Genomic DNA, 27,090 nt, shown 5'->3' with positions numbered 1-27,090 from the left:
CACAAAACGACTGATTGCTCTCACTGCCAGCCTGAATCCACAAGTATTTCTTTCTGCAAAGCTGCATCTACTGGATGCAACAAAGTAGGTTTCTTTCTCTTGCCCCAATCATAAGCGTGTAGGTTAGGTTGCTCAACATTGCAGAAAGGCAGTGCAACTGAAGGTACAGCGCGGATGGGGCCAATGTCGCTCCCCGTGAGCAGCCTGCCGCCTCGCCCGGTGTGGAGAGGGCACAAGTGTGGGACAAAGAGAAGGTGCAGTTGTTGCTTGTGCCTGTGCGGAGATTCTCTCAAGGCCCTGGCTCTGCCTCTCCGGGAATGGGGTCCACGCCTCACACCCAGCTCCACTTGAGCCTGGTGGCTCTCACGATGCCCTGACACTGTCAGCATCACACTGCGCTGTTCAAAACACCTTCATCAGCTCCAGGGCCTGACGCTCAAGAGCCAAGACCCCTCAGGTTTAAATCCCCATCCTTCTCGTTTGATCTCCGGCTATTTTTGGCTTCACTGACTCTCATTTCCTTTCACAAGAGTATGCGTGATGCTCTTCGACCCCTTCCACACTGGCTTTGGTTGTGAGTGTGTGATCAACAGATACACGAGCGGTATCCAGTGCTTTATTATCCATTAATGAGGAGTGAAGGCCGATTAGTGGTTGTGAAGGTAAATATAAAGCCTTAATTTCTTAATTTTAACCTTGAAAGGAAGATTTGGTCCAATAGGAATGAAATTTAGAACAGCTATTATGGAAACCAGTACAGAAGATACTCAGAGAATTAACAATACAACCGCCATGTGGTCCAGTCCTTATATTGATGGATAAGAACCCACAGGAATGAAATCAGGGTGTTGCAGTGATATCTAGACGCCTGTGTGCAGCATAGCACTATTCCCAAAAGCCAGCCTTTCTTTCTTTCTTTCTTTCTTTTTCTTTCTTTCTTTCTTTCTTTCTTTCTTTCTTTCTTTCTTTCTTTCTTTCTTTCTTCTTTCTTTCTTTCTTTCTTTCTTTCTTTCTTTCTTTCTTTCCTTCTTTCTTTATCTATTTAGTTAGAGACAGGTCTCGTTCTGTCATGCAGGCTGGCCTTGAACTCATTGTGCAGCCCAGGCTGGCCTCCTGCCTCAGCCTCCCGAGGGCTGGAATTATAGGAGTTCCCTGCCATGGCAAGTACTTTTTGTTTTGTTTTGTTTTATTTCTTAATTCCCCTTTCTTTCCTCACTAGACTCCAAGCTGGACTCAGCCGGCAGCCTTCTCTGTGTATTCACGGCGGTTCTCAGCATCCAGGCTGTGTCTGACACACAGCTCACACGTTGTGTTCTGGATGCTTTGGGTGAGCGACGAGGATGAGCACATACTGTGCAGCCACAGCCTCACGATGTGCACGACGTTGTACACATGTAAGTTTGCAGAAGCAAAGGAAATGCGTGGAAAGGTACTAATCAAAAAGCACTTGCTAGTAGCAAATAAATTAACCTGTCTTCTAATACTTCCATATTATTTAATTAAAAACAGTAAGTATGCATTTCTTTTTGGAATAAAAAAACAATTCAAGAAATAAAGTATGTGAAGGGAATGAACACTTCTCAGCTCAGGAGACACGGTGGTTATTCAGGTTGGTCTCCCCTAACCCAACTCCACCGTGCTCCAAGATCCAGAACTTTTTGAGCAAACACAGTGGGCTCAAAAGCAAAGCCCCACCTGGACCCCACGTGACACGGACAGGGAGATTTCACGCCGGCACTGGGTCCCGTCCAAAAGATCCCGCATCACATGCATGCAAATACTCCAAAACCTGAAACAGGTCTGGGCCCCAGCACCTCAGATACGAGGTGGTCACCCTGGGCAGCAATGTCTGCCCCTCTCTGTCTCTCTCCCTCTCTCTGTCTCTGTTGCTCTGTCTCTCCCTCTCTCTGCCTCTGTCTCTGTCCCTCTCCTGTCTACAAGCTTAGAAGCAAATCAATGCTACAGCAATCTTGTTGTTCTAGGAGTTTCTCCATAAACAGAAGAAAGTAAGTATTTAAAGATGCTATGAGCCACAGGTATGAAAATACTCTGAAACCACAAAAGGGATATAATTCAATCACAAAGTGAATAATTTTCTAGTAACTTCTGAAATAAAGATGAAAGTATACATCCGAGGAAACATAAGCAATGCTGAAGAAGGTGAGCCCCGGGGTCAGGTCCTGACAGGTTTGTTTAACACCGGTTTACATTACTCCACACTAATACCTCAAATACCTTCTGGCTTAGTCAGGGAAGTCTGCCGGGTGGGAAACACGATGTGTTTGGAATATGGAACACTGGAGATCAAAACGTCAGCCCCGCGGGGATGACCAGGACCTACCCGTGGAGGACACTGACTCCGAGCATGCTTACCTCGACGGGAGACAGAGAGCTGGGCGCCAGCGGTGGCACGGCCATCTGATGGACGGCATCTTCGTTTCTGTGAGACGGGAAAACACGCAGGGTCAGTACGAGGAGACGCCAGGCTCTCGGCCCGGGGTGCTGTGTGCCCGAGCGCTCCGGTGAAAACACACACACAGCAGCGCTGGATTAATAAACAAGGGTGCAGAGCTGCTGGAAGCACAGAGGCCTGCTCGGGGGCCACTCGGGTGCATCCCAGGACAGGGGAGGACAGGGCCACGGCAGGAGGGGAGCGGTGTCCACTCCTGCACTCTCCACCTGCCCGCATGTAACCTGCATGCCTGTTCCCTTCCGGAGCGTGTGGCTCTGGGGATGGGGAAGGTCCGGCCTCCTCGCTGGCTGGGTCCGCTGTCTGCTGCACGCGGCAGAGGGTGTGAGGCCAGGCCGTGAGGGAGTGGAGGAGCCGCGGACTCAGCTGGCCGCATCGTGCCAGGGCAGGTGCAGGCGGGACCTCCTCACCCGGCGATGGCACCCAGGGCAGGCCCAGGCCCAGCTTCTTTCACAGGACAAACCACGAAAGCCCACCAAGGTGCTTCCTGCTGATAACATGAAGATCTGAGGGCAGGGGACACAGCTCAGGTTCAGGGTTGGAGGGCTTGGCTCGCGTGTGATCCCCAACACTACAAGTAACGCACGCACGCACACGCCCCAAACAAAATGACCGCTTCGCAGCTCCCGCTCCCCGTGCTCAGGGCGGACAGAGGCGCTCCCGTCTGCCTGGGCCAGTGTTCAGGGTCCCCCACTTCCGCTCTTATCTCTCACTGAGTGGAGGTCGACTCCTCCGCCCGTGGTCCCTGCAAGGCCCGGCGATTACGCTCAGGCCCGGTCCTCCTCTGGGGAGCCAGCCCCCGAATTCACAGACTGGCTGAGTCCCCGCCCTTCTTACGCATGGTAACCCGGCCTCTGGCTGTGGGGTCCGCACATCTAACTCCCACGTCCCGTCTCCGCTGGTGTCTTACAAGCACCTCAAAAAAGGGAAAAATACCGAGGTTTTTCTTGCCCTCAGCTCCTGTAGCCACTGCTCCCCACCCTAGTGGACCCAGCAACGCCTGCCTGTGTTCAGCCAGCAACTCAGCTGTTCTTTTTCTTTAAAGGTGCTTTAAACTATTTAACTGAAATGCCGTATACTGACTTCCATTTATTTTGATACATCTTGTCCCCAAGGTGATTTAGAGGATCTTCAAGCCAATATAAATATTTCATACATATTTGGCCATTTGGGTATACATCTGCACAATACCTCATATCTTTTTTTTTTTTTTATTTGGTACCGGGGATCGAACTCAAGTCCTTGTGCCTGCACAGCAGGTGGAGAATCCACTGAGCTAAATCCCCAGCCCCAGTACCTCACATCTTTCCGCAAGAAAAACACTGAAGAGTAAAGACCTGACACAATTAACTGGGTATAATGAGAATCTGCTCCAAATATTTGTTTCTCCGAGGTAAAGGCACCACACACCTGTTCAATTAAGAAAACCATCCTTACAACACAAGATGATTTTTTATTTTGAAGTAGGACTTAGGGCATTCAGCTGCTAATTAGGTGCTGTGTGGCAGAGCGACATCCCCAGCTAATGCCATGAATTCATAGGGAACAGCTTCCAACAACTCAGGCCCCTTCCCATTGGTTCTCACAAAGTGCGCTTCTCTGGGTGGGGGAGGCTGGAGCTCAGTTGGACCCAGGTACCTTTCTCTTTGGCTTCCTTCTTTTTCTGATCATTTTCCTTGACCCGTTTCAGGAAGCTGTCTCGACTCTTTGAGTGTTTAATATGCTCAATATGCACATTAATCCTCTTGGCAAGTATCTTGCCTTTAACCTGCTTGTTTACAACAATGCCAGCAGCATGCTGGGTAACACTGTAGACTCTTCCAGTTTTGCCATGGTAACATTTGTGTGGCATTCCTTTCTGAACAGTGCCCATTCCCTTGATGTCTACAATGTCACCCTTTCTGTAGTTTCGCATGTATGTGGCCAAAGGAACAACCCTATGTTTTCTAAAAGGCCTAGAGAGCATATACTGGGTTCCCCTCCTCTTTCCCTTTGTCATTTTGGCAAATTACCGGAAGATGGCAGTTCCGGCCGAAAGGCTCAGAGCTGTTCCTGAAACCTCCGGTCCGAAGAAGGCCTCTGATTCTGCCCCTGAAGTGCATCTCAGTCGCTCCGCTCTCCATCCCGTGCTGAGCTAACGAGGGCGCCAGCCCCAGCTCCCCACTCAAGCCTCCTGCACCCCTGCACCCTGCAGAGTTACCATGGCCGAGACGCCCAGGGGCTTCACCTCCTCCCAGGCCGGGAGCAGTCTGTCATGCTGTTCACTGGGAGCAACCGCTCATAGCTGTGGGGTCGGGGAGTCACTTCCCAGTGCCCAGACTGCTCCCGGGAGGCGGATGAACTGTAGGAATTCTGACCCAGTTATATCCTCCGCAGAATGAGGCCCAGGTGCCACTTCTCCCCTTGTGCCCTTGGAGCATCTAGTATCTGAACCAAACCGAAACAAATGGGAAAATCTCTAGCGCCATGCAGTGCCGCAGAGCAGGGAGAACACGTCTGTTTTCTGACAGCATTTCCCATGCTCGAGTAGGCTCCGTCCTGTCCAGTGAGGGCTGAGGCAGGTCTCTTCCCAGCAGCTCTCACACAGGCCAGCCGTCATCTCGAGGGGCAGTCGAGTCCCCTCCTGCCCCAGGCCAGACTCACAGCGCAGGGACAGTGGCAGGAGGCGGGCAGATGCCTTTCACAGGCCCCCAGCACTGACAGATTCTTACTGAGGATCATGATCAACTGGGCCAAGGGAGCTCAAACCAGCCAAGTTGTCCCTTTATAATCGAATGATTCCCCAAATTAGCATGTCTGGTGAAGACCCTTCACAGTCTCTTAAACCTCACACAATAGAAAGCCTGCAGTCAGTCCTAATGGAGAGAAGAAAGCTGCTGTGAGAAGCTACGGCTCATACGCCTTTACAACCCTCTCAGAGGTGACTGTTCACACACCAAGGCAGCAAGCCGTGCAGCGCTGGACCAGCAGTGACCACGGGGCAGGGCGGGAGCCGCGGCAGAGGCCAGGCCCTGACCTTGTGACCGGCACTTCTCTTACGGGGTGAGATGTGTTTGCTTTATGATTAATCTTGCCTTTTCATAACATTACCCTAGGTTTCTTAGGCACCAGGGCCCCATACAGACCACGGTGGAGAACTGCAGTCGGTGGTCAGTGTCTTGATGCTCATCCTTGAGAGCCGTTGGAGAGAGTAACGGTTCAGATCTGTAAGTGGCCCTGACTCTGTGCTGGGGGGCTTTCAGAAGTGAGGGGACCCCAGGGTGCTGGGCCGGCAGCGGGTTCACCCACTAAGGAGCTCACAGCTGCTGTGCTGGGGAGGCAGGGCCTGGGCAGAGGCGTCCTGGGGTGAGGCCTGGAAAGGCTCCTCTCCCTCTCCAGCTCCCCCCGGGGAACCCCCTTTACCAGGCACTGGGACCGAACCTAGGGCCTCTGTACCAAGCTACACTCACGGCCCTTTTAAAGTTTTATTTCGAGACAGGCTTTCAGGAAGTCACTATTGCCCCTCCTGACTCCTCAGCAGACTGACGAACACAAATTCTAAACTGGTGTCAGTTCTTTGTGGATAAGCTAGAGGTCAGGGACGAAGCCTGGGATGAGAAGCACCATTACTGGCTTCAGGGGAGGGGGGTGCCTGCAAGGATCTGGGGGCTCCTGGGCTGGAAGCAGTGGCCACCTGAGAGGCAGCAGGCAGAGTCCCACAGGGAGCACCCACCCGCATGGGCTCCTGAGGCCTCGGTGGACAGAGGCCTGCCGGTGAGTCTCTCCAGAACCCGGCAAGCACTCAGACTCCTGCAGGAGAGGCCCCAGCGGAAAAGCTGCCATGCAGGGGCAGACGTCTGACGCCCAGAACTGGAGTCTCACATGGTGCAGAGTGAAGCCAGTGAATGTGTGGTGATTCAGTACACAGCAAGAGGAGACAAATCAACACACAGCCCCAGCCTTTGGCCTGGAAACCACGGTCACCAGGAACAGCTGTGAGAGCGTGCACTGTATAATCTGCACAGCTGCATGTATAATCCGTGGTAGTTATAATTATTTTCTTCTTTTTCTGTTCATTTTATGCAGAGGTTAAGTAACCTGGCCAAAGTCACAGAGCTAATAAACAGCACAGCTGAGCTTCAAAACCACAGTCTGATTTTAAAACCTACACCTTAACTATTACACAAGCATTTTCGCTTTTAACAGCCGCCCGAGAGCCACAGATACCTGCCTGGGAGGCTCACGTCAGCGTTCCCAGACCCGCCTCGGGGAAGGCTCTGCCGGGCCGCAGCGTACTCCCCAAGCTGCTCCACACACTCCCTAAGGGACAGACACGCGCGCTCCTCCGCGGGCAATCCTGCGTCTCGTAATTGAGTGCAGGTGTCATATCTACACCACGCACCCCATGTATTGACGCAAAGGCTGTGAAAAGCTAGCAGTGAAGGACGCGCTGGGATGCGATTCCTCCGCCTCCCCCACACTCCCAGGGCTGGTCCTAAACCCTTGCTTTGTCTGTCTTCCCTCCTGCGTTGGCCTTATGGCATTAGCTGCGTTTCCTTTCCTGCCTGAGGTCTGTGTGAGTGCGGAGAGGGACCCCCTGCGTCTGGGCGGGGGAGGAGGAGGAGAAGCAACCTTTGCTGTTTTAAGCCACTGATTTGGGGCTGTTTTGACTGAAGCTTAACTGAGTCTGCCCAAGTCAAACGCGCCACAGGAAGTCCATTCTCTAAGGGTCTGAAGCCCTGTCTATACTGCATTCACCACGGCTGAAAGCTGGGAGCAACCCGCTGCCAGTGGGAGAACGAACGGGTCGGCAGCCGTCTGTCTGCACAGAATGCAACATTTCTCAGTCACCCGCGGAGCAAACTTGACAAAAACAATGTGGACAGATCTCAAGACATCATTCGTAATGAGGGCAACAGACGCAAAGGGGAAAGTACTGCTGGCTTCCACTGACATGAAGTCCAAGCCCAGAGGACCAAGACCAGAGGTCAGGACTCAGGAGTGCCTGGCCGGCCGGGAGGGGAGAAGCCGTAAGTGGCCCCGCTGGCTTCCGGGGGGTGGGTCTTCTGTTTCATATTCACAGAGGTCCCATGGTGAGCGCCGCGTCCAGAGCTCAACACACACGAGCACTGCCCCGAGTGCGAATTACACCCCAATTATAATAGACATGCACGCTTATGTGTAGTAAGACAATTACACTACCCTAGAAAGAAATCCCGACGAAGATTCAAACTATGTCACTGATCACTTTAAATCCCCGGCCCTCTGATCACTTTTGATCAGTGTAATTTTTATCACTGAAATACTGAACAACTTTTACCAATCTTGGTTTCTTTTGTTTTTTCTTTTTTCTTTCCCAGAGGTGCTTTATAACCAAGCTACAGCCCCGGCACTTCGTATTTTTATTTTTAAAATTTGAGACAGGGTCTTGCTAAGTTGCCCAGGCGGACCTTAAACTTGGCAGTCCTCCTGCTTCAGCCTTCCCAGTAGCTGAGGTTACAGGCATGCGCCACCACACCTGCCTTCAATCTTGGTTCCTCAGCCTATACAATCTGAGTGACATCTTCTAGAATTGTGGTCAGGTAAGGCAAATGTCAAAGCACAATAACAATAAGTTAAAATGTAGTGTTTTCTGGTTTTGTGACGTTGAGTCTGAAGTACTTAAAGTTCTGGGTGCTGGGTCCTCAGCTCTGTCAATTCATTCAGCCATCGACTGAGAAAGTCACCAACTTGCCTGGCTTCCTCTGAAGGCTCTGTTCTCCCTTCGAGTCCCGCAGCCCCTTCCTAATTCATGTGCTTTCTGAGCTGCCTGGACCTCAAGGGACAGGAGTCCCTAACACCGCTTTCTTGTTCTGCTTTCTCTGCTCACTGCCCTCTGACTGTGAACACCGTGCCGTCAGCACACCCTGGACCGGTGCGGGTTGTGCTTGACACACGTTACTTACTGGCTCGTCTTCTAAGCTCTTGGAGAACTGCTCAAGTGCCTGTCCTTACATAGTGTCTGCCATGCGGCCGGTGCTCTGTAAGTACTTACCTTAGGTTCTGCCTTGCGTCAGCCTACCCCACAGCTTCGGTAGCACGAGCCATCCCACTTCTCTAACAGGGATCACTGTCCTTCCACTGCTGTCCTGGCAACGTCCTTCTGTCCTTCTATGGACACTCTGTCCTCAGAGGCCCTTGCAGGTCCCATACCAGATTTGACAAAATTACATATCTCAATGAAAATTCTAACCATAATTCAAGCTGCAGTAAGAGATTTCACTAACATGTTATTTGAAGCATTAGTCCAACAACCCTTGACTAACTTCCTAGGATAAATATGGGGCAGTTACTCCTAAATAAACTGTAAAAGAACTCTACAATTGTGGCGGAAAGCAAAATTAGTGGGCTATACGGACAACACACTTATGTTTCCAGGAAGCTCAATGAGGCCCCAACAGTTCTGAATGAGAGAAATAAATGAAGGTATTTGATATGATATACGTTTGTAGGACACAAGATCTATTGCCAAGGAGCATTTCTATTTTTTTTTTTACAAAGATGAAAGTGTGTTCCATTCCAAAACTATTCACAGAGAATTGCAAGAGACCCCAAAGAGCCAAGACAATACAGAAAAGAAGAACTAAGTTGGTTTCTCGCCCTTCCTAGCTCCAAAACTTACCAGGAAGCCACAGCAGTCACCGAAACACGGTGCTGGCCTGAAGACAGACCCAGTAGCTGGTGGACACTGGACACAGAGCCAGAAATTCACCTCTGAAGCAGTGAGCAAATGGTCTCAACAGGGACAGCAAGGCCATTCAGTGGGGAAACAGTGCTGGAAAACTATTCACATGTAGAACAATGAAACCGGATGCTGCCTTTACATCATGTGTAAAAATAAATCCAACGGGGCCAGTGCCGCCCAGAGCAGGCCCGGGAGCCCCTCTGCCCAGAACACCACCAGGAAGACACCAGCTGGGGACCGGAAGGGGTCCGTGCCTCTGGGACGGGAGACACAGCGTGGCTGCACGCCACTCATCAGGCCCCAGGCTTTGTTAAGCAGCGGCCCGGACCGACCGAGGCGGTTTGGAAGGCGGCGGAATGTTCTGAGCGTACATGGGTTTCCCGCTCGCTCAGTGAGCGCGTGCCCAGCAGCACTGTCCACCTTGCACACACCAGTCGTCTAGTGGACAAACTGCTCTCGATTCTGCTCTCTTCTGAACATCTGAGATAAGAAGGCATTGGACTGGTGGGCGCCACCGCAATTAATGCAATTCCACTCAGCATTCTCTTCTGGCTTCTGTACACTCTCAAATCTTTTAAACTTTCCTAGCCAGGCGTGGTGGTGCATGCCTGTAATCCCAGCACTCAGGAGGCTGAAGCAGGAGGATCGCTGAGTTTGAGGCCAGCCTGGGCTACACAGCAAGACTTTGATTCAAAAAAGAAAGAAAGAGGGGCTGGGGATTTAGCTCAGTGGTTCCGCCGCCTGCCTGGCAAGCACAAGGACCCAAGTTCAATCTCTGGTACAAAAGAAAAAAAAAAAAAAGAAACAAACAAACACTAAAAATTTTTCCTTATGGAAGGAGAAGGTGCTACTTGGGATTTCCTGTGGACCTCATGCCAGGTTCCTTTTGTTCTCTTTATCATGAGAAGGCCCAGATCTGGTGTCGGGGTCCCCCCACCCCGCAGGGATGGTAAGAGGGAACAGCAGTGTCCATAAGGACTCTGGCGGGGGCAGCAGTGCCACCCCGTGTGCCAGCTGAGCACTCTGCCGAGCGCAGTTGGAGTCATTTCTTGCTGCTGTTACCGGACACCTGAGGCCAGGTGAGTGGGTAAGGCGGCTCCTGAGCTGGCCAGCTTCTCCTCAGACACCCACCGGGGAGGCAGGCGGGCCAGGGTCACCCACAGCTCTCTCCAGCCCAGGGTCCGAGGACACCCAGCCCCTCAGCAGGCCGGTGCCCCCAGGGTCGCAACACTGGGCTCTGAGGCCGCTTTCCTCATGCTGCTCACTGTCACCCTCTGACCCCAGCGCGAGCCCAGTGACAAAGGGCAAGGAGCAAAAAGGAGGCTGGAGCCCAGCTGGGAGCCCGGGGAGGGGCCACATGGACTGGCTCATGTCAAACTTCAATTGTTTCATTAGCTGATGTCTGCGATAGAGCGCAGTTACATCCTTACATCCTGCTAACCCTCTCCCGCCCCCACAGGCCTGCCTTGTCTCTGCCTACCACCCGTCCTTTGGGGAGCTCTGTATATTTATGTTTCAGGTGTCTCATACAGTGGAAACGTGAGATAGATAACTTTCCGTGTCTGGCTCCGCGGAGCATCACTCTCTCACGGCTCCATCTGTACGGGGAATGGCACCCCGTCGTGCATGTACGCCGCAGTTTCGCAGTCCATCTGTCTCCGGGCAGAGCATGGCCGCCATGAGCTGTGCCGCTATGAACACGGTGTGCACGGATCCCTGCAGTGCGGGGCACTGGTCCTCAGAAACTCACCTGGGGGGTGTGGCGGGTCGTAGGGATTTCTCAGGACTCTCCATATGGATTTCCACAGTAATCAGACAGGCTGACATCCCACCACCAACACAGCAGCCGGCCCCATCTTCGCCAGCATTTGCTGCTTTTGTGCTCCTGACCACAGCTGTTGTGACCGGAACATGACTGTAGCTGAGTATTTTGATTTCCATTTCCCTAGTGGCAGCAGATGCTGAGTACTTCTTCTGTACCTATTGCCTACTGAAACTTCTCCTTTTGAAATGTGACTGCTCAGTTCACTTGCTCACTGTCTGACTGGTCTCTTGTTTGACGGGAGTCAATTTTCTGATGGGAGTCAATCTATTCTACTTATCGGCCCTCTAACCCAAGACGGGCTGACAAAGCTTTTCCCTTTCTGTAGGTTGTCTCCCATGCTGCTGTTTTCTTTGCCGTGCAGAAGCTTTTTAACTTGATGAATCCCATTTGTTGATTCTTAGTATTATTTCTTGTGTTATCTTCCAGAGGTTTCAGTCTTGCTGCTGTCATATCTAAGACTTTAATGTATTTGGACTTGACTTAGCACAAGATGAGAGTCAGATCTGGTTCCTTCTTTTGCATGTGGGTGAGCAGTTTGCCCAGCACATTTGGTACAGGCTGTCTCTCCTCCAACACGTTTCTGGCCCATCTTAGTTGCTGTTCTCATTGCTGAGACTAAATGCCCAGCACTCAGGGTTAAAGGGTAAAGGTTTATTCAGCTCACAGGGTGGAAGGTTCAGCCTATAGTCGGCTGGCTCCAGGGCAGGGTGGCATGGCTGAGGAGAAGCAGTTCATGGTGGGCAGAAGTCAGCAAAGCAATGAGGGGCAGCCTCAGCTCTTTCTGCCCCTCTTATTTTATCCAGAGCACTCACACCCTTAATCCTGGCATCCTCAATCCTAGCACTGCACCATGAATCGATCCCAGCCCCACACTCTAGATCCAGCACCTCTGCAAAGCCCACCTATGGTTGCGTGAGGCTTTGGGGCCTCTGGACATTGGTGTAACAGCCCCTTTGTCCAGGGTCAGGTGGCTGGCAGTGCCTGGGGGCTGTTCTCTTCCTTCTCTTCTGCTCCACTGACCCACATGTCTTGTTTTGTGTCAGCACCTTGCTGTTTTGTCACTGAAGCTTTGCAGTAACACTTGAAACCCAGGACTGTGAGGCCTCTTGCTTTGTTCTTGTTGCTCAGGATTGTTTTGACTCTTCTGGGTCTCTTCTGATCCCATACAAATTTTAGGGTGGCTTTTTCTAGCTCAGTGAAGAATAGTGTTGGTATTGTTATGGCTGTGTCCAGATGTCCCCTAAAGCCTCATGTGGTCGTAGGTGGGGCTTTTCAGGCAGTGGATCTGGAGTGTGTGATGCTGGGATTAAGGGTGTGTGGTCACTAAACCAGTCCACTGATTGGTTTGGCACCACCCTAAACCTGGCAGCCTGGATAGAGTATAAAAGGAGCAAAAAGAAGTTGCTACAGTCGCTTGGACTTGCTTCTTGCTACTCTGCTGCTCTGCTTCCTCTTCCCCACCAGGGACTGTTTCTCCTCTGGACACCTGTCTGCCATCCACCCTGCCCTGGAGCCAGCCGACTATGAACTGAAACCGCTACGAACTGTGAGCCAAATAAACCTCTCCTCCTTTAACTCTGGATGTCAGGTATTCTGTCCCAGCCACAAGAAAGTAACTAAGACAGGATTTTATAGGAATTGCATTCGATCTATAGATCAGCTTTGGCGATACAGCCATTTTACCGGTACTAATTCTCCCCATCCAGCAACAGGGTGATTCTCACTTCCTTTCTGTCCTCTCCAGTCTCCTGCAGGATTTTAGTTTCCATCACAATGGCCTTTTGCCTCCCTGGTTAGGTTGATTCCTGGCATTTACTCTTGGTTTGCAGCTACGGTGAGTGGAGCTGTTTTCCTGATTTCTTTCCAGTGGGTCCCTTCCTTGTGTAAAGGATGCTACTGATTCCCGTGTACTGATTCTGCATCTTGGCTTAGGGACAGGCTTAAAACACTAGACATACGCAAAGGAGGAAAGTTTTCTCCTTTGGAAATGAGAGTTAAAATCTAGAAAGACAGAAAGAGCCACAAGGTAGAAAGAAAGGGAACTGAGGTAGAAGTGCTCCGGGAGAGAAGTGACAACCACAGGCGAGGCAGGGACAGCGAAGGGAGGAGAAGTCCAGCCACACTGGCCCGCACTGGCCAGGTCTCGCTGAGGATGCCGAGTGAGGAAGGGCAGAAGCAGCAGCCAAGGGTCCTCCCGCTCTTGCTCGTGCTAAGCATTGTGCCGGTCATTAACATTTTAAAAATCACGACAAACGGGACAGGCACTTCATTCGCCGCATTCTACAGACGATAACTGAGGTCTGGAGGGAAAAGAAACCCAACGACACTAACACATAGGGCTCTTCCGCCCCCTAACAATTCAGGTTTGCCCATCATTTCAGTCAGTAGAGAACTAACCCAGCGCCTGCCACTGTGCAAGGCGCATGGATTTCCAGCCAGGGCTCACTGCCGCCCGGGCTCGGCTGCAGGAGGGACCTGGGGGGCCACAGAGCTGCCCTCCTCCCGAAGCCTCTCCGGCACCCTCAGGGGGGCTCCTCTAACTCTCCTGGCTGTTTTCCTGCCGATTCTTTGAGGAAGATGGTAACGGTCAGCCAGTGTCCCAAGGATGGTGGTGGGGGAAATGCAATCGCTTTGTTATATTTCTGTATGGACATCAGCAAGGGAGAGTGCTGATGACTGAGATGTAAATGCCAACCTCAGCCACCATGTGAAGCACAAAACACACCCAGAAACCCATAATCAAAACCGTCCATGTTTGTCTTCAAGTGGCCATCAGAAAAGGAAAGCGTATTTTTAGAGCAGACAATGATTGTGTTAGACCAACCCAAACTGAAATCATTCTGCACCAATAACAAGATCTCCAGAGGGCACCAGGGACGTCAGATGACTGCGAGTCTCACCTGATGAAAACCAGCCTCACTCTGGATGGGGCTGTCCTGATGATGGCAGACGCATTTTGGTGGCTCCTTCCATACAGGATCTGATTGTTTATCTGTTAGGGAAAAAGAAATGCACTTGTGAAACTCCAGTCTGCATATTCATGTGTAAATGTGTAAGCTGGTACATGTGTACAGGCATATACGTGGACTCTTGGGATTAAGCGGGAAGTCTATTCATTTTTAAGCGTGCACATGTGGGACTCACTTGTGGTTTTAAGAGAACAGTAGTTGAGCTCATGATAAAGCCTTCATTTCCGACAGCTTTCCCAGATTGCTCAAAAACGTAGGGACAGACCAAGCCACCGTATTCACCGTGCCTGGGATGCCGGGGGGACACATGCTGTACCCAGGCAAGGTTCTCACACAGGACAAACTCTGTTACTCTAGAGGAGGTGAGGATTATATTCTTGCTTGAAGTCAAATTTTAGATTTGTTGAACAGAAACATTCTTGTTGACAATCAGTGAGCCGCCTGCCTGTGTCCAAGATGTGGCCGGATTTTTAACTTGATTTGCTTGAACTAACTTTGATCTAAAAACATTAGACTGAAGTTTTTTCCCGCCAGTTTTTCCCACGGCGACGATCACTGTCTTCACTCTATTTCACGCAGTGAGCAGCGTGCTGTACCATCACCCTGCCTGGCCTGGTGCCATCCTCTGTGGAGGGAACAGCACCGAACCCTCTGAGTGGCGGACAGAAGGCACAGAAGCCTTCCGTAGTCAGCACCCGACCCGCCTGCCCAGCTAGCTCTGAAACCTTGCACTCGAAGGCGCACCTCTGCCATGGCCAGTCGTGATGAGAAGGTGCGTGGACATGACACTGGAGCAGCAGGAGTGAACCACTTTGGCTGTCTGGGAGGAGCGCATCGGCCACCGCACCTAGAGGCAAAGCCAGGTTCACATCCAAGGCTGCTGCCCATGGATGCGCTGCCCTTCGCCCGCCTCTCACCCCATTGGCTCTTCTCGGGCCGAGATCACCAAGCTCACGGAACTCCGACTCCAGGTGTCATTCCTCCAGGCTCGGTTTCCTCCTTTCGAAATGGAATTAGGCACCGAGTTCACAAGGCTGCTGTAAGAACTACAGGGGGCACCTTTACATATTACTTGCAGCACTACTGATACCCACGTATTTTAAAATTTATGGGTTTAAAACTACTCATCTTGTCTGTTAAGCTTTCAGCCTTTAACATCATGTATTTAAAAATGTGCCCAACATCTGAAATGAACAGACATTTCTCAGACAAAGAAGTAAAAGCAGCAAATAAATATATGAAAAAATGTTCAACATCACCGGTCATTTGAGAGATGCAGATGAAAATAACACTGAGATTCCATCTCACCCCAGAAAGAATGGCTGCTATCAAGAAATCAACCAATAACAAATGCTTCTGGGGCTGTAGGGAAAGAGGAACCCTGCTCCACTGCTGGTGGAACTGTAGACTGGTGCAACCACTGTGGAAATCAGTATGGAGATATCTCAAAGAACTAGGACTGGAAGTCCCATTTGACCCCGCTATTCCACTGCTGGGGATCTTCCTCAAAGAATTAAAAGAATCATACCACAGTGATATATGTGCACCCATGTTCACAGCAGCACAGTTTGTAACAGCTAAAGCTTGGAAGCAGCCCAAATGCCCATCAGCTGGAGACTGCCTAAATAAAATGTGATTTTTTAAATAAAATGGAGTACTACTCAGCCATAAAGAACAAGAAACTAGAGACATTTATAGGTAAATGGTTGCACATTGAGGACATACTCTTATGTGAAATAAATAGGACACGTGTAAATACCAAGTAGTTTCTGTGGTGTGAGAAACTGAAAGTGTAAATAAGGATTAAAATGAATAATTGATAATGTGAAATAGGAAGAAAAGGTCCAAAGGAGTAGGGGAAGGGGGAGGGGTAGGGGAAAGGAAAGAAAGGAAAGGAAAAATGATGAGAAATGGAAAAAATGGAAAGAAAGTCTGTCATTAGAGAAGGGTGGAGGGGGTGAAGGGAGGGCAGGGGAAGGGGAAAAAATAAGAACCGAGATACGTCATGTAAAGGTATAAATTCCCAATGATAAATGTAAATGTATTGTATACCTAAAATGTACCAATGAAAGAATTTAAGAGAAAAAAGTCTATAAAAAAATGTGTCCAGGCTGGGCATAGTGGTACATACCTGTAATCCCAGCACTTGGGAGGCTGAGGCAGGAGGATTGAAGGTTTGAGTCTCATTTGGTAACTTGGTGAGACACTGTCTCAAAATAAATAAAAAATACAGAGATGGGGAGGTAGCTCAGTGTGAAAGCCCCAGGTTCAATCCCTAGTACTGCCAAAAAAAAAAAAGGGTCTATCCTCTTTATATTTTATATATATGTTTGCCTACTTTCATGGTTTACTTTTTCACATGTGTAACACAAACACACACATACTGTGGTGCTGGGGATTGAACCCACAGCCACGCACAGGCTAAGCATGCACAAGTACACAACTGCCTACATGCGTCATTTTATCTAACTTAGTAATGAGGGAAAAGGTTAGAGGAATTACGTAGTCACTTAGGAGTAGTGAGAAAAAGTGTACTTGATAACACAGGAGAAATACAACATGTATTAGCAGCAGAAACAGGCTCGCAAATTGCACTTCTAGCACAATCTTGACTTTGCTAACCATATTTTCCAACCTGTTTAATTTACAACGAGCTATGAACAAGGATCTTAAATCATCGTGGAGAATGAATTTCCCTGTGCTGGCCTTGCCCACAGAGGAGAGAGGGGAGGGGAGAGACCTGCCATGGACCCCATGGCACTGCCTGGGGAGTTTCTTGCTGCCCTGGTAAGGTGGGTAAAGCCCGTCCAGCTGGGTGGGTGGGTGGTCAGCCCCAGTGCAGGCAGGCACACGCACTCACACGCCAAGTGCACACACACGTGCACACACGCCCGTAACCCCGCATGTCCGTGTCCCCTGCATGCACGTCTGGCCTGCCTGGGAGGCGAGTCACAGCCAGCATAGAAACTGCCCTTCTCTACTCCAAGTCTGTTTTCCTTGACCTGAGCTCTGGTCTTCAAAGCAATGGAGCTGTAACAAAGGGTTTCCTTTCTCCTGCAGCCTCGCCAGCATTTGTTGTTTTAGTGCTGGGTGAGGGCCCTTCCTCCTGGCCTGAGGCAGAATCTCAGTGCTGCTCTGATTTCCAATTCTCTAATGGTCAGAAAGCCACTGGTTTCTTCTTTCTTTTGCCCACTTTTTGATGGGGTCTTTTATTTTTGGGTGTCTAATTTTGGGTTCTTTATATATGCTACATATTTGTCCTCTGTCTAGGAGTAGCTGGCAAGGATTTCTTCCCATACTGAGACTTTCTCTTCACTCTGTTGGTGTTTCCTTTCCGTGCAGAAGCTTTTTAATTAATTAATTAATTAATTTCAGTTTTTTGAGACAGGGTCTTGCTATGTAGCTCAGGCTGGCCTCGAACTCATGGTGATCCTCCTGCCTCGGGCTCCCGAATGCTGGGCTTACAGGCCTGTGCCACCACACCTGGCTTGCTTTTTCTTTTTTTTTTCTTTTTCTCTTTTCCTCTATTTTTCCCTTTCCTTTCTTATTTTTTTCTTCCACAAACCCTTGTGTCGAGGGCGTTCAGTAGATCCCAGCGAGGGCGCTGCTCTGCTACGTACGAAACCCCGACCCAGAAGCAGGTGGTCTCTGAATGGTTTAGCGCCAGTTTCCCCAGGACCGCGTCCCGCAACGGGCGAGGGCGGCCCCCTTTCCGGCCGCGCCCCGTTTCCCGGGACGAAGGGCTCCGCGCACCGGACCGGTCCGACGCGGCGGAGACGAGCGCGGGAGCGGCTATCCCAGGCCAACCGAGGCTCCTTCGGCGCTGCCCTATCGTTCCGCCTGGGCGGGATTCTGACTTAGAGGAGTTCAGTCGTAATCCCACAGACAGTAGCTTTGCCCCATTTTTTTTTATGGTGAAAATAATGTGTATTTAGAATTAGCCAGCTGGACTCAGTTTAGATCCCAATTTTGTTGGCAGCATCCAAAGCATCGTCATCAGGAGCCAGTCGGACATAGGCCTTCTTCTCTCCGTCAGGCCTGATCAGGGTACTGACCTGGGCCACATCAGGGTCCTAGAGCTTCTTCACAGCTCCTTTGATCTGGTGCTTGTTGGCCTTGACGTCCACAATGAACACGCGTGTGCTGTTGTCCTCTGTCTTCTTCATGGCTGACTGTGGTCAGGGGACTTGATGATGGCATAGTGGTCAAGCTTGCTTCTCCTGAGGGCGCTTTTCCGAGGGTATTTTGGCTGCCACCGGAGCCGCAGTGCCTTGGGGCGGCGGAAGGTGGGTGCCCTGCGGGTTTTCTTCTTTTTGTGGCTGTGGATGCCTTTCAGCACTGCTTTCTTGGCTTTCAAAGCTTTTGCTTTGGCTTCAGCTTTGGGAGGGGCAGGAGCTTCCTTCTTCGCCTTCGGCACCATCTTGGTAAAAAGGGCACCTGGCTTGCTTTTTAATTCAATATGATCCCATTTGTTGATTCTTGGTACCATTTCCTGTACAACTGGGGTTCTGTTCATAACGTCCCTGTCTAAGCCTATGTCTTCAAAAGTTTTACCTGTTTGACCTGCCAGCAGATTCAGTGTTTCTGCCTTTATACCTAAGTCTTCGATCTATTTTGATTTTATTTAGCACGTGGTATGAGATATGGGTCTAGACTCGCTCTGCCTGTGGATGGCCGCTTTTCCCAGCACCGTTTGTTATAAATACCATCTTTCCTCCAGTGCATGTTTCTGGCCCCTTTGTCAAAAATCAGATGGCTGTTTCCGTGTCCTCAGCTCCATCCCTCTGATCCACACATCTGTTTTGTGCCAGTCCCATGCTGTTTTTATCGCAATGGCTTTGTAGTATGCCTTGAAATCTGGGACTGTGAGGCCTCCTGCGTTGTTCTTGTTGTCCAGGATTGCTTTTGCTCTTCTGGGTCTCTTCTGGTCCATACGCATTTTAGGGATGTTTTTTTCTAGTTCTATGAAGAATGCTATTGGTATTTTGATTGGGATTGCATTAAATCTATCTGTCAGTTTTGGGAGCATGGCCATTTTGACAACAGTGGTTCTCCCTATCCAGGAACAGGGGTCATTTTTCCATTTTCTGATGTTTTCTTGAATATCTTTTCTCAAGATTCTGTAGTTTTCATTATAGTGGTCTTTCACTTCCTTGGTTGAATTGATTCTGAAGTATTTAATTTGCCTTGAGCCTATTGTGAATGGGATTGTTTTCCTAATTTCTTTTTTGTGAGTTCATTGTTGGTATACAGGAACACTATTGATTTTTTGCATATTTATTGTATCCTGTCACACTGCAGAATTTGTTTAATAGCTCTAGGAGTCTTCTGATGGAGTTTTTGGGTCTTCTATGAAAGTATCATGCCATCTGTGAAAAAAAGCCTCCTGTGCTCTTAGGTGGGGCCATGGGAGGTGACTGGATCACGGGGGTGTAGTACTGGATGAGTCCACTGATGGGTTTACATCTGGGTGTGATGTAGAGAGGTGAAGCCTACTGGGAAGAGGTGTGTCCTGGGCCGTGGCCTGGGAGGGGGTGTGTATATCTATATATCTCCTTCTTCCACTCCAATGGCTCACTGCTTCCCACTGCCCTGCCATGGACTGTTTCTCTTCTGCTATTCCACTCTGCCTCGGAGCCAGCCAACTATGGACAGAAACCTCTACAAACTGTAAGCTGAAATAAACCTCTCCTTCTTTAACTTGTGGGTGTCAGGTATTTTTGTCCCAGCAACAAGAAGGGTTTTTCTGCATCTATCAAGATGATTGTGTGATTTTTGTTCTCACTTCTGTGTATTACATTTATTCATTTGCATATGTTGAACCATCTTTGCATCCCTGGGATGAAATGTACCTGGTCATGGTGTATGATCTTTTTAATGATTTGTTGCACTCTGCCTGTATCTTGTTAAAGATTTTTGCATCTTGTTTATTAAGGAGATGGCCTGTAGTTTTGTTGGTAAGTCTTTGTTTGTTTTTGGTATCAGGATACACTAGCTTCCAGGAATGAGTTCAGCAATGCTCCTTCCTTTTCAATTTCATTGAAGAGTTTCAGGAGTATTGGCATTATCTGAGGTGCTGGGATATACGTTTTTGAAGTAGTTTCTTAGAATCCTCTAGACTTCGGTGGTGTTGGTTGTGATTTTCCATTTTCATGCACTGGCATGAGCTTGTCTTCCCTTTGTAGTAAGTTTGGCTAAGGGTTCATCAATTTCGTTTATCCTTCCAAAGATCCAACTCTGAATCATCAATCCTTTGTACTGGTGTTTTGGTCTCAACTTCATTAATTTTGATCTTCATAATTTCTTCCCTTCTATTAATTTAAGATTTGGATTGCTCTTGCTTTTCTAGGACCTTGCAGAGGTCATCGGGTTATTTATCTGGAATCACGCTTTTCATCCCATGTTAGCACTCAGCTAGGAACTTCCCTCTAGACCTGTATTCATTGGGTCCCACAGGTTCGGCATGCCGTGCTTCTACTGTCACTTGATGCTAGGAGGTGTTTTTCTTCTCTGCTTTCTTTTGTGGCCCACTGATTATTCAGTAATGTGTTGCTTAATCTGCAAGTGTTTGTGAGTCTTAATATAAAACAATTTCACTATTGGAATGAAACATGGGTAGCTTTCAACTATGTAAGCAGTTTTTATATTTCCTGATCCCTAAGCAAAATACATTCCAGAAAAAATTCAGTAAATATCAGGAAGATTATGAAACATTTTACGCACAATTCAGGCTGCCACTTATCCTATTACTGAGAAGCTGCTGTTTTCTCAGAGCACATTCCTAAACAAACAGATGTGGGAGGTCTTCCAAGCATAGCACAGAGGAAAAAGTGCATCCACACCTCCCCAAGACTGTGCATTATTTATAATCAACAGTAGCTATCATTTACTGAGGACTTAGTCTGTGTGACACTCTGCTAATGACTTCACGAACGGTGCCTCATTTAAATCTCAGCACAACCGGGCATTATTTACTTGAACTAGATTATGAAACTGACACTCTTGAGGCTTTGCCCAAAGTGAAATAGCTATCTTTTTCTGTTTGTTTTTTTGAGACAGGGTCTCCCTATGTAGTCCAGGCTGGCCTTGAACTCACTACATAGCCCAGCCTGGCCTCAAACTCATGGTGATCCTCCTGCCTCAGCCTCCTAAGTGCTGGGATTACAGGTGTGCACCACCACACTCAGCTAGTAGCCACTTAAAGAAATCTGTAATCCTAGGGCACACCCAGTGGTAACAGTATGGTCACCCTAAAAAATAAAATCAGATGATTTCTAAAGGCATCTTTATAAATGTGGCTATTGCACAAACGCTGAGCCAGAAGGAAAGGCCCCAGGTAGCGGCTGCCTCGTCCTAGATGGATCCACGGAAGAAATGCTCCATAGCTGACTCTGGGGTTTTAAATTCCCAGTGTAATATGGAGCCCTAGAGACTGAATTTTTCTCTCCATCCAAATGAGCCGCACCCTGAACAATAAGCAGACTTCACAGTTTTTACTGTATGGATATATACGGATTGACCACACTTCCAGCCATTGTGATCCAAGCCAGAGGAAAACCATTTGGATGTTTTATTTTGGGGTAATACTGCTCTTGTCCTGTCATAAAACGAGTGACCAGAGTCTCTAGACACTGGAAAACATGAGTATGAGTCCACTCACCTTCAGGGAGCCAGAAAGGAGAGAAACTGAGCAGCTCTTCCCAAAGGGGTGACAGGAGGAGCTCAGACACGCCCTCATCTTCGCTATGAGCCCACAGTGTGAGACCAGCCCGAGTCCTGACGCGCTGCTCCCCACTCACCCACAGGACAGTCTTGGCCCAGAGCGCGACCATAGCTCCTCCCCGGGACAACCACAGACCCTCGTTTTCCAGACAGTACCGTTCAGATGTGCTTTTCCAGGGATTAATAACGTCCCCTCTAGCGTGGCCTGGTTTGGACAAACTCTGAATAAACTACACTTTTACCCCACGCCCATCGGGGCCGACTATGAGAGGTGACCTCAGGCCACATGTTACGGAGATGGGATGCCAGGCCGGACCAGAGGCGTGGCCAGGGATCTTCCCCAGCTGAAAGCTGCTCCCCAGCCATGGGCTCTGCTCCCGACCCTGTCTCCGCAAACATCTGCCACCAGGCCAGGAGCCCAGCTGTGGTGACACTCGGGCCACAGCTGGGCGTGAGGCAGAGCTGAGACACAGGGAACTGTTCAGCGCCCTCACTGTGCACACGAGACGCCTGCCATGTGCAGGAAAGGAAGGAGTCGCCATCCGAGGCCCCACGCAGTCCCTCCTCGGTCCCCGGATCTCGGACCCCACAGCTCTGTAATGAGCGGTCCGTCTTTGGCCAGGAACGTGGCCGCCCTGCCCTCCATGTCTGACATCCAGCCCGGGAAGGTGGGGCTTTGAGGTGGGATCGACTGCGAAGCCCACCATGGACAGTGTCCTCAGAAGGCCTGGCGCCACTGCCGCCGAGATGATGGCTTCAGGAAGGGTGCTGTCTGCAAACCAGGAAGCGCCTCACAGGAAGCAAGCTGACCAATACCCGGTTCTGGGGGAAATGCACACCTGTGGCTTCAGCCACCCGTCCACGGCACTCATTGTAGCAGCGCCAAGGGACCAGGGTGAGTATTTGAGCCAGTTTCTGTCTCTCAGTTGCGGAGTCTCCACAGACACAGCTTCGAGCTGCTTCTCGTTCTAAATGCCGATTTACACACCCAGGTGACAGTCGGGCCAGCTACAGGCTCCTCAGATACTCAGAACTTGGCCCCGGTGTCCACAAGGAGAAAAGGGAAGAAAAAGGACAAGGGTGCCCTGCCCAGGGGGACTCTGTGCTCTTGATCTCAATTCTGTCTTCTGAGCTGTTTCTGGCTTTCTCTTCTGCTTCCTGCCAAGGGGACCTCCTGAGAGCCCGTCAGCGATGGCAGCAAGCCTTTGAGACACAAGTGCCCAAATGCAGCCCCGAGCCACTTACTCCTCACTGCACTTGGACCTGAGTACCGAGCTTGAGTTTAGAAAAAACGGCTCGTGCACTGGGCTCGCGTGCCCGCTGCAGCCCACGCACCACAGGTTCGCCACCACTGCTCTTAGCAGTCACTCGTAACTGCTGTCTCCCCATGGCCCCTGGTCCTGGAAGGTAGCAGCAGGTATCTTATGGATAAATTAGTTTATTTTTCCAAGTTCTGAATTTCCAGATGATAGCAGCTCTGACAACAACCCCAATGAGAGTGCCCCTCTGCGTCCCTGCGGGCTTTCACCGTGCAGAACTTGCCCCTCGTGGCTTGGTTTCTACTGCTGTGCTGGGAGGAAAAGCAAAAACCCAACGTGAGCTAAATCCCCTAAGCACAGAAATGGGAAACCTGATTGCAGTACGTTACAGTTTGCAGCAGAAGTAGAAGTAGGGTTAATCCAGTGAAGATTCAACAAAGCAAATGGATGTAAATCCTTTCCTAATACTGCGTAAACTTTCACTTCAGAGGTCTTTAATGAGACTTGTTTCAATAAAATTAATTATTCAAAAATACCGTGAGAAGATAGGTTTTCAACTATCCTTAATTTTCCACAGTTCAACTGAACATGAATATAAATTTCTGCTGAAAAGCAGCTCAATTAAATCCACTCAAAAGATGTACCAAATTGGAAGTAAAAGTTAATTAAGAAGCTAGGATTGAAAGTATTAATTATACAAAAATTAAAATTTAGTTCAAGTAACAGATTTGCCTGAGGATTGAACATCATGTCATAATTTATTATACTCAACAATACCCCCGCCAGTGTTTTTTTTAAACAAAAGGATTTAGTATGAAGGTGATGAATTATTATTAGAGAACTGAGTCGAAATTCACATTAATTGAACTGCTGATAACAGAATCTCAGAGCCTCCTCCTCCCTGCTCTACTTTCAAATATGTTCTAAACTTCACATTTCAAGACATTAAAATTTGTAGTTTAACTTTTTTCTTTTATTAATTCTTTATTGAATAAAACACATGCAGCAAAAAGAGCAAATTGTGTTCATAATGATGAATAATTTTATAGGTTAATTTTTGGTCTAATAATTCTACAGCTAAGTACTTATCCTAAAAAGATTAAAAACCAAGGCATCAAAATGTCTATCCTGCTAAACCTGAAATGGGGAAAAATACAGCCAGGAGTGGCAGTGCCCGCCTGTGAGGCCATCACTTGGGAGGCTGAGGCAGGAGGATTGCTGCAAGTTTGAGGCCAGCCTGGGCTACACAGTGAGACCCGGTCTCAAAATTTTTTTTTTAAAGTAGAGAACTACATATGTATCAAGAAAAGATTTATTACATTCATCATCACATGTCAACAAATGGAAAACCATCCCATTGAGAAGGAGGTGTGGAAAGATAATATATATCTACAGGTGTTCCCACGGGGGGCGGGGGGGAGAACACCGTTAGGTCGAGAAAGTAGCACAAGTGCAATTTATCTATCAACTACATTCTGAAAAGGCTTCCAGGTCAGTTTAAAGGCAGCTCCGCCCTTCTGCCGAGTCAGGCAGCAGCGCCTCTGACTGACTGTCTACAGCCCAGGCAAGGCCAGGCCCACCTGATAATGTTCCCTTCCCAGCCCTGGGCACCAGCCCAGGAAGAAGACGGCAGCTGCCTCACTCTTCCCGTGGTTGAGACCGAATACCCAGCACCACAGGTAGAGGAGGAGTGGCTTATTTGGCTCTCAATTTGCAAAGGTTTGAGTCCATCTCCAGCTGGCTCCAAGGCAGGGTGGCATGGCCGAGGGCCTCACAGAGGAGAAACAGGCCGTGGCAGGGCAGAGGGAAGCAAAGCAGCACAGCAGTGAAAAGACAGCAGCAGCGGCCCTGCTCCCTTTCACCCCTTCCAGGCTACCGCTGTTTGGGTGGTGCCACCCACACCCAGGGTGGGGCTTCCATTATCCACACCCAGATCCACGCCGACCAATCAGGGCACTGCTTTAGCAACCTCGGGCCCTTGATCCCAGTCACAGGCTCCAGCTCCCCTCACGCTGAACAGCCCCGCCCACGAGCCCTCAGTGCTGGGTGAGGGCCCTTCCTCCTGGCACTCAGGCTTTGGGGCACAGCTAGACACAGCCGCAACCCTCACTTTGCAAGCCTTGGCTTTGTCCTCGCAGATGGAGAAGTGAGAGGGGAAGGGAGCTGAGGCTCGGGTGGAGAGGGACAGGAAACACAGCTGCACCCTAAGCAATAAAGACCCTTTAAAAATGTTTCAAAAGGAGACAAAAATACAGGAAGCAGCAACTTCCGAAGACCCAGGGCAAAGGGCGGGTTTGAAGGACGAAGGGTGGCGGACGCAGCACGTAGCACTCGGGATCAGGCTCAGCTGGACCTGGACCTGCGTCTTGTGCAGCCGCTGCTCCCTGCAGCCACACTCATGTAAAAGGCCGAAGCACGAGAGGTTCGTTTTCTCTGAAACAAAACTAATGAAATCAAAACACTTTCCAAAGGCAGAGTATAGAAAAATGTAGCTCAGATTTTTCTAAATTTATATATTAGGAGAAAAATAAGATTTTTTTGAATCTTAAACCTTGATATATTTCGAAAAATACAGACTTCAACACACTGAAGAGAGGCCCCATTTCTCTGAGTTCTGCACTCGATCTTGAGTGTGTCTAGATCTCCCACTCATAAGTCCTTCTCATGTCTCTTTAAAAAGAAAGTGAATAAGGGCCGGGGATTTAGCTCAGTGGCGCCAGCGCCTGCCTCGCTTTCTAAGCATGGCTCCCGGAGCATCGGCCTGACAGGGCGGGAGTCAGAGCTCCTGTGCGTGGTGGCGAGGATGCCAGACTCAAACTCGGTGACCATGTACAGGTTCAAGGCCAGGCAGCGACTGAGCCAGGATCCCAGCCAAGGCTCCCTAGGCCGGCCGCCTGGGCCGGAATGCTCGGTCTGCCATGCTCCGTGTCACTGGCTCAGTCTGTTCTGGGAACGGTGCAGAGGCAGAGAGAGGGCGTCAGCTCTGAGAACTGCCTCAGCGAGCAGCGCTGCTCTCACTTCCTCACGTGAAACGTGTCTGAACAGCCTCTTCAGCAGCAAAACCTGCACCTGTCTGGCTGGCCACGGTCTGACACCCAGGGTCGCCAGGTTGGCAGTGGGGGAGAGAGCCTCGGTCAGTTTCCTGGTCCAAGGTTTCAGTTACCTGTGGTCAACGGCACAGTGAAAAGATTTTATGGAAAATTCCAGAAGTAAAACAACCTGTACGTTTAAACTAGGCGCCATTCTGAGTAGCAGGACCTGGCCCTCTGTCCAGTGGGTCCACTCTGTGCCTGCCAGGTATTCACCGAGAGCCATCTGTCATGGGATGGACCAGGCTCCGTCCACGTGAACTCGTGTACCTAGCACTGATCCTGCACCTGACAGTGACGCCGGATATCTGGATGCAAGAGAGACCGGAGACCCTTCAAGTGAAAGTGTGACATTACAGCAGGACACCTGGAGAGACATAGTCCACTGTGTAACTGTTCTATGTCATTATTATTACTGTTAATCTCACCGTGCCCAACTTGCATATTAAACCCCGGCCCATGTATACATAAGGAAAAGCCCCTGGTGAACACAGAGCTCAGTGCTCAGTGGCCTCCAGCGGCCATGAAGGCCCCAGACAGTGTCCCTCACAGACAAGGGGGCCACTGCGCAAATAAAGCAAAATACGGAAATAAATTGTGTGCTGCGGCTGATGCAGGAAACCCTCTGGGAACCGCAGCGTCTGTCTGCCTGGGCTGCGTCGGCCACCAGGACAGCAGTGAGCAGGCCCGGGACGGTGGGGCTGGACAGCGGGGACTGGAGCAAACGCAGGGGAACCGGTCCTCCTGTAGGTGCACGCCCTTCCACACACTTCTCCCCAGTTGTTATTTTTTCACATTTTCCTCGGTAATTAATTTCTCCACTTTTACTCTGGTTTCATGGCATTTTCTCTCCAGGAATTTAAGACAATCTGGCTCACTGAGGAGAACCCACATAAAGCCTTGCCAGAGCAGTAACCAGGCTGCAGGAATAAGAATTAAAGGTTGTCATTCCTTCTAGACAACACTAGCAGGAATATAGATTTTTGTCCCAAATATTTCACTGAAATAGACAGTGCAGTATAACTAAAAGAAAACTCTTCCCCTGTCGAGTCA

The 27,090-nt window shown here is 49.7% G+C and overlaps 1 protein-coding gene and 1 pseudogene across 5 annotated transcripts in view; both read right to left on the bottom strand.

The window, feature by feature from the left end:
• LOC101719449 (PATJ crumbs cell polarity complex component) overlaps positions 1–27,090 on the bottom strand; it is a 174,415-nt gene that overhangs the window by 38,315 nt on the left and 109,010 nt on the right. For all 5 annotated transcript variants that reach the window (XM_087212785.1, XM_021255649.2, XM_087212786.1 and 2 more), the window contains 2 exons: positions 13,899–13,990; positions 2,374–2,440 (listed from right to left, as the gene is read on the bottom strand). In XM_087212785.1, the coding sequence (XP_087068911.1) occupies positions 2,374–2,440; positions 13,899–13,990 (159 nt within the window). The remainder of the gene's footprint in view (positions 1–2,373; positions 2,441–13,898; positions 13,991–27,090) is intronic.
• LOC110348456 (large ribosomal subunit protein eL21 pseudogene) lies at positions 2,374–9,104 on the bottom strand (annotated as a pseudogene).

The sequence above is a fragment of the Heterocephalus glaber genome, unplaced genomic scaffold (assembly GCF_053883595.1).
Source record: "Heterocephalus glaber isolate CG9 unplaced genomic scaffold, H.glaber_assembly_v1.0 deba00001442, whole genome shotgun sequence".
NCBI lineage: Eukaryota > Metazoa > Chordata > Mammalia > Rodentia > Bathyergidae > Heterocephalus > Heterocephalus glaber.
Note: the sequence above shows the minus strand (reverse complement) of the source record. Positions and strands in the feature narration are given on the sequence as shown.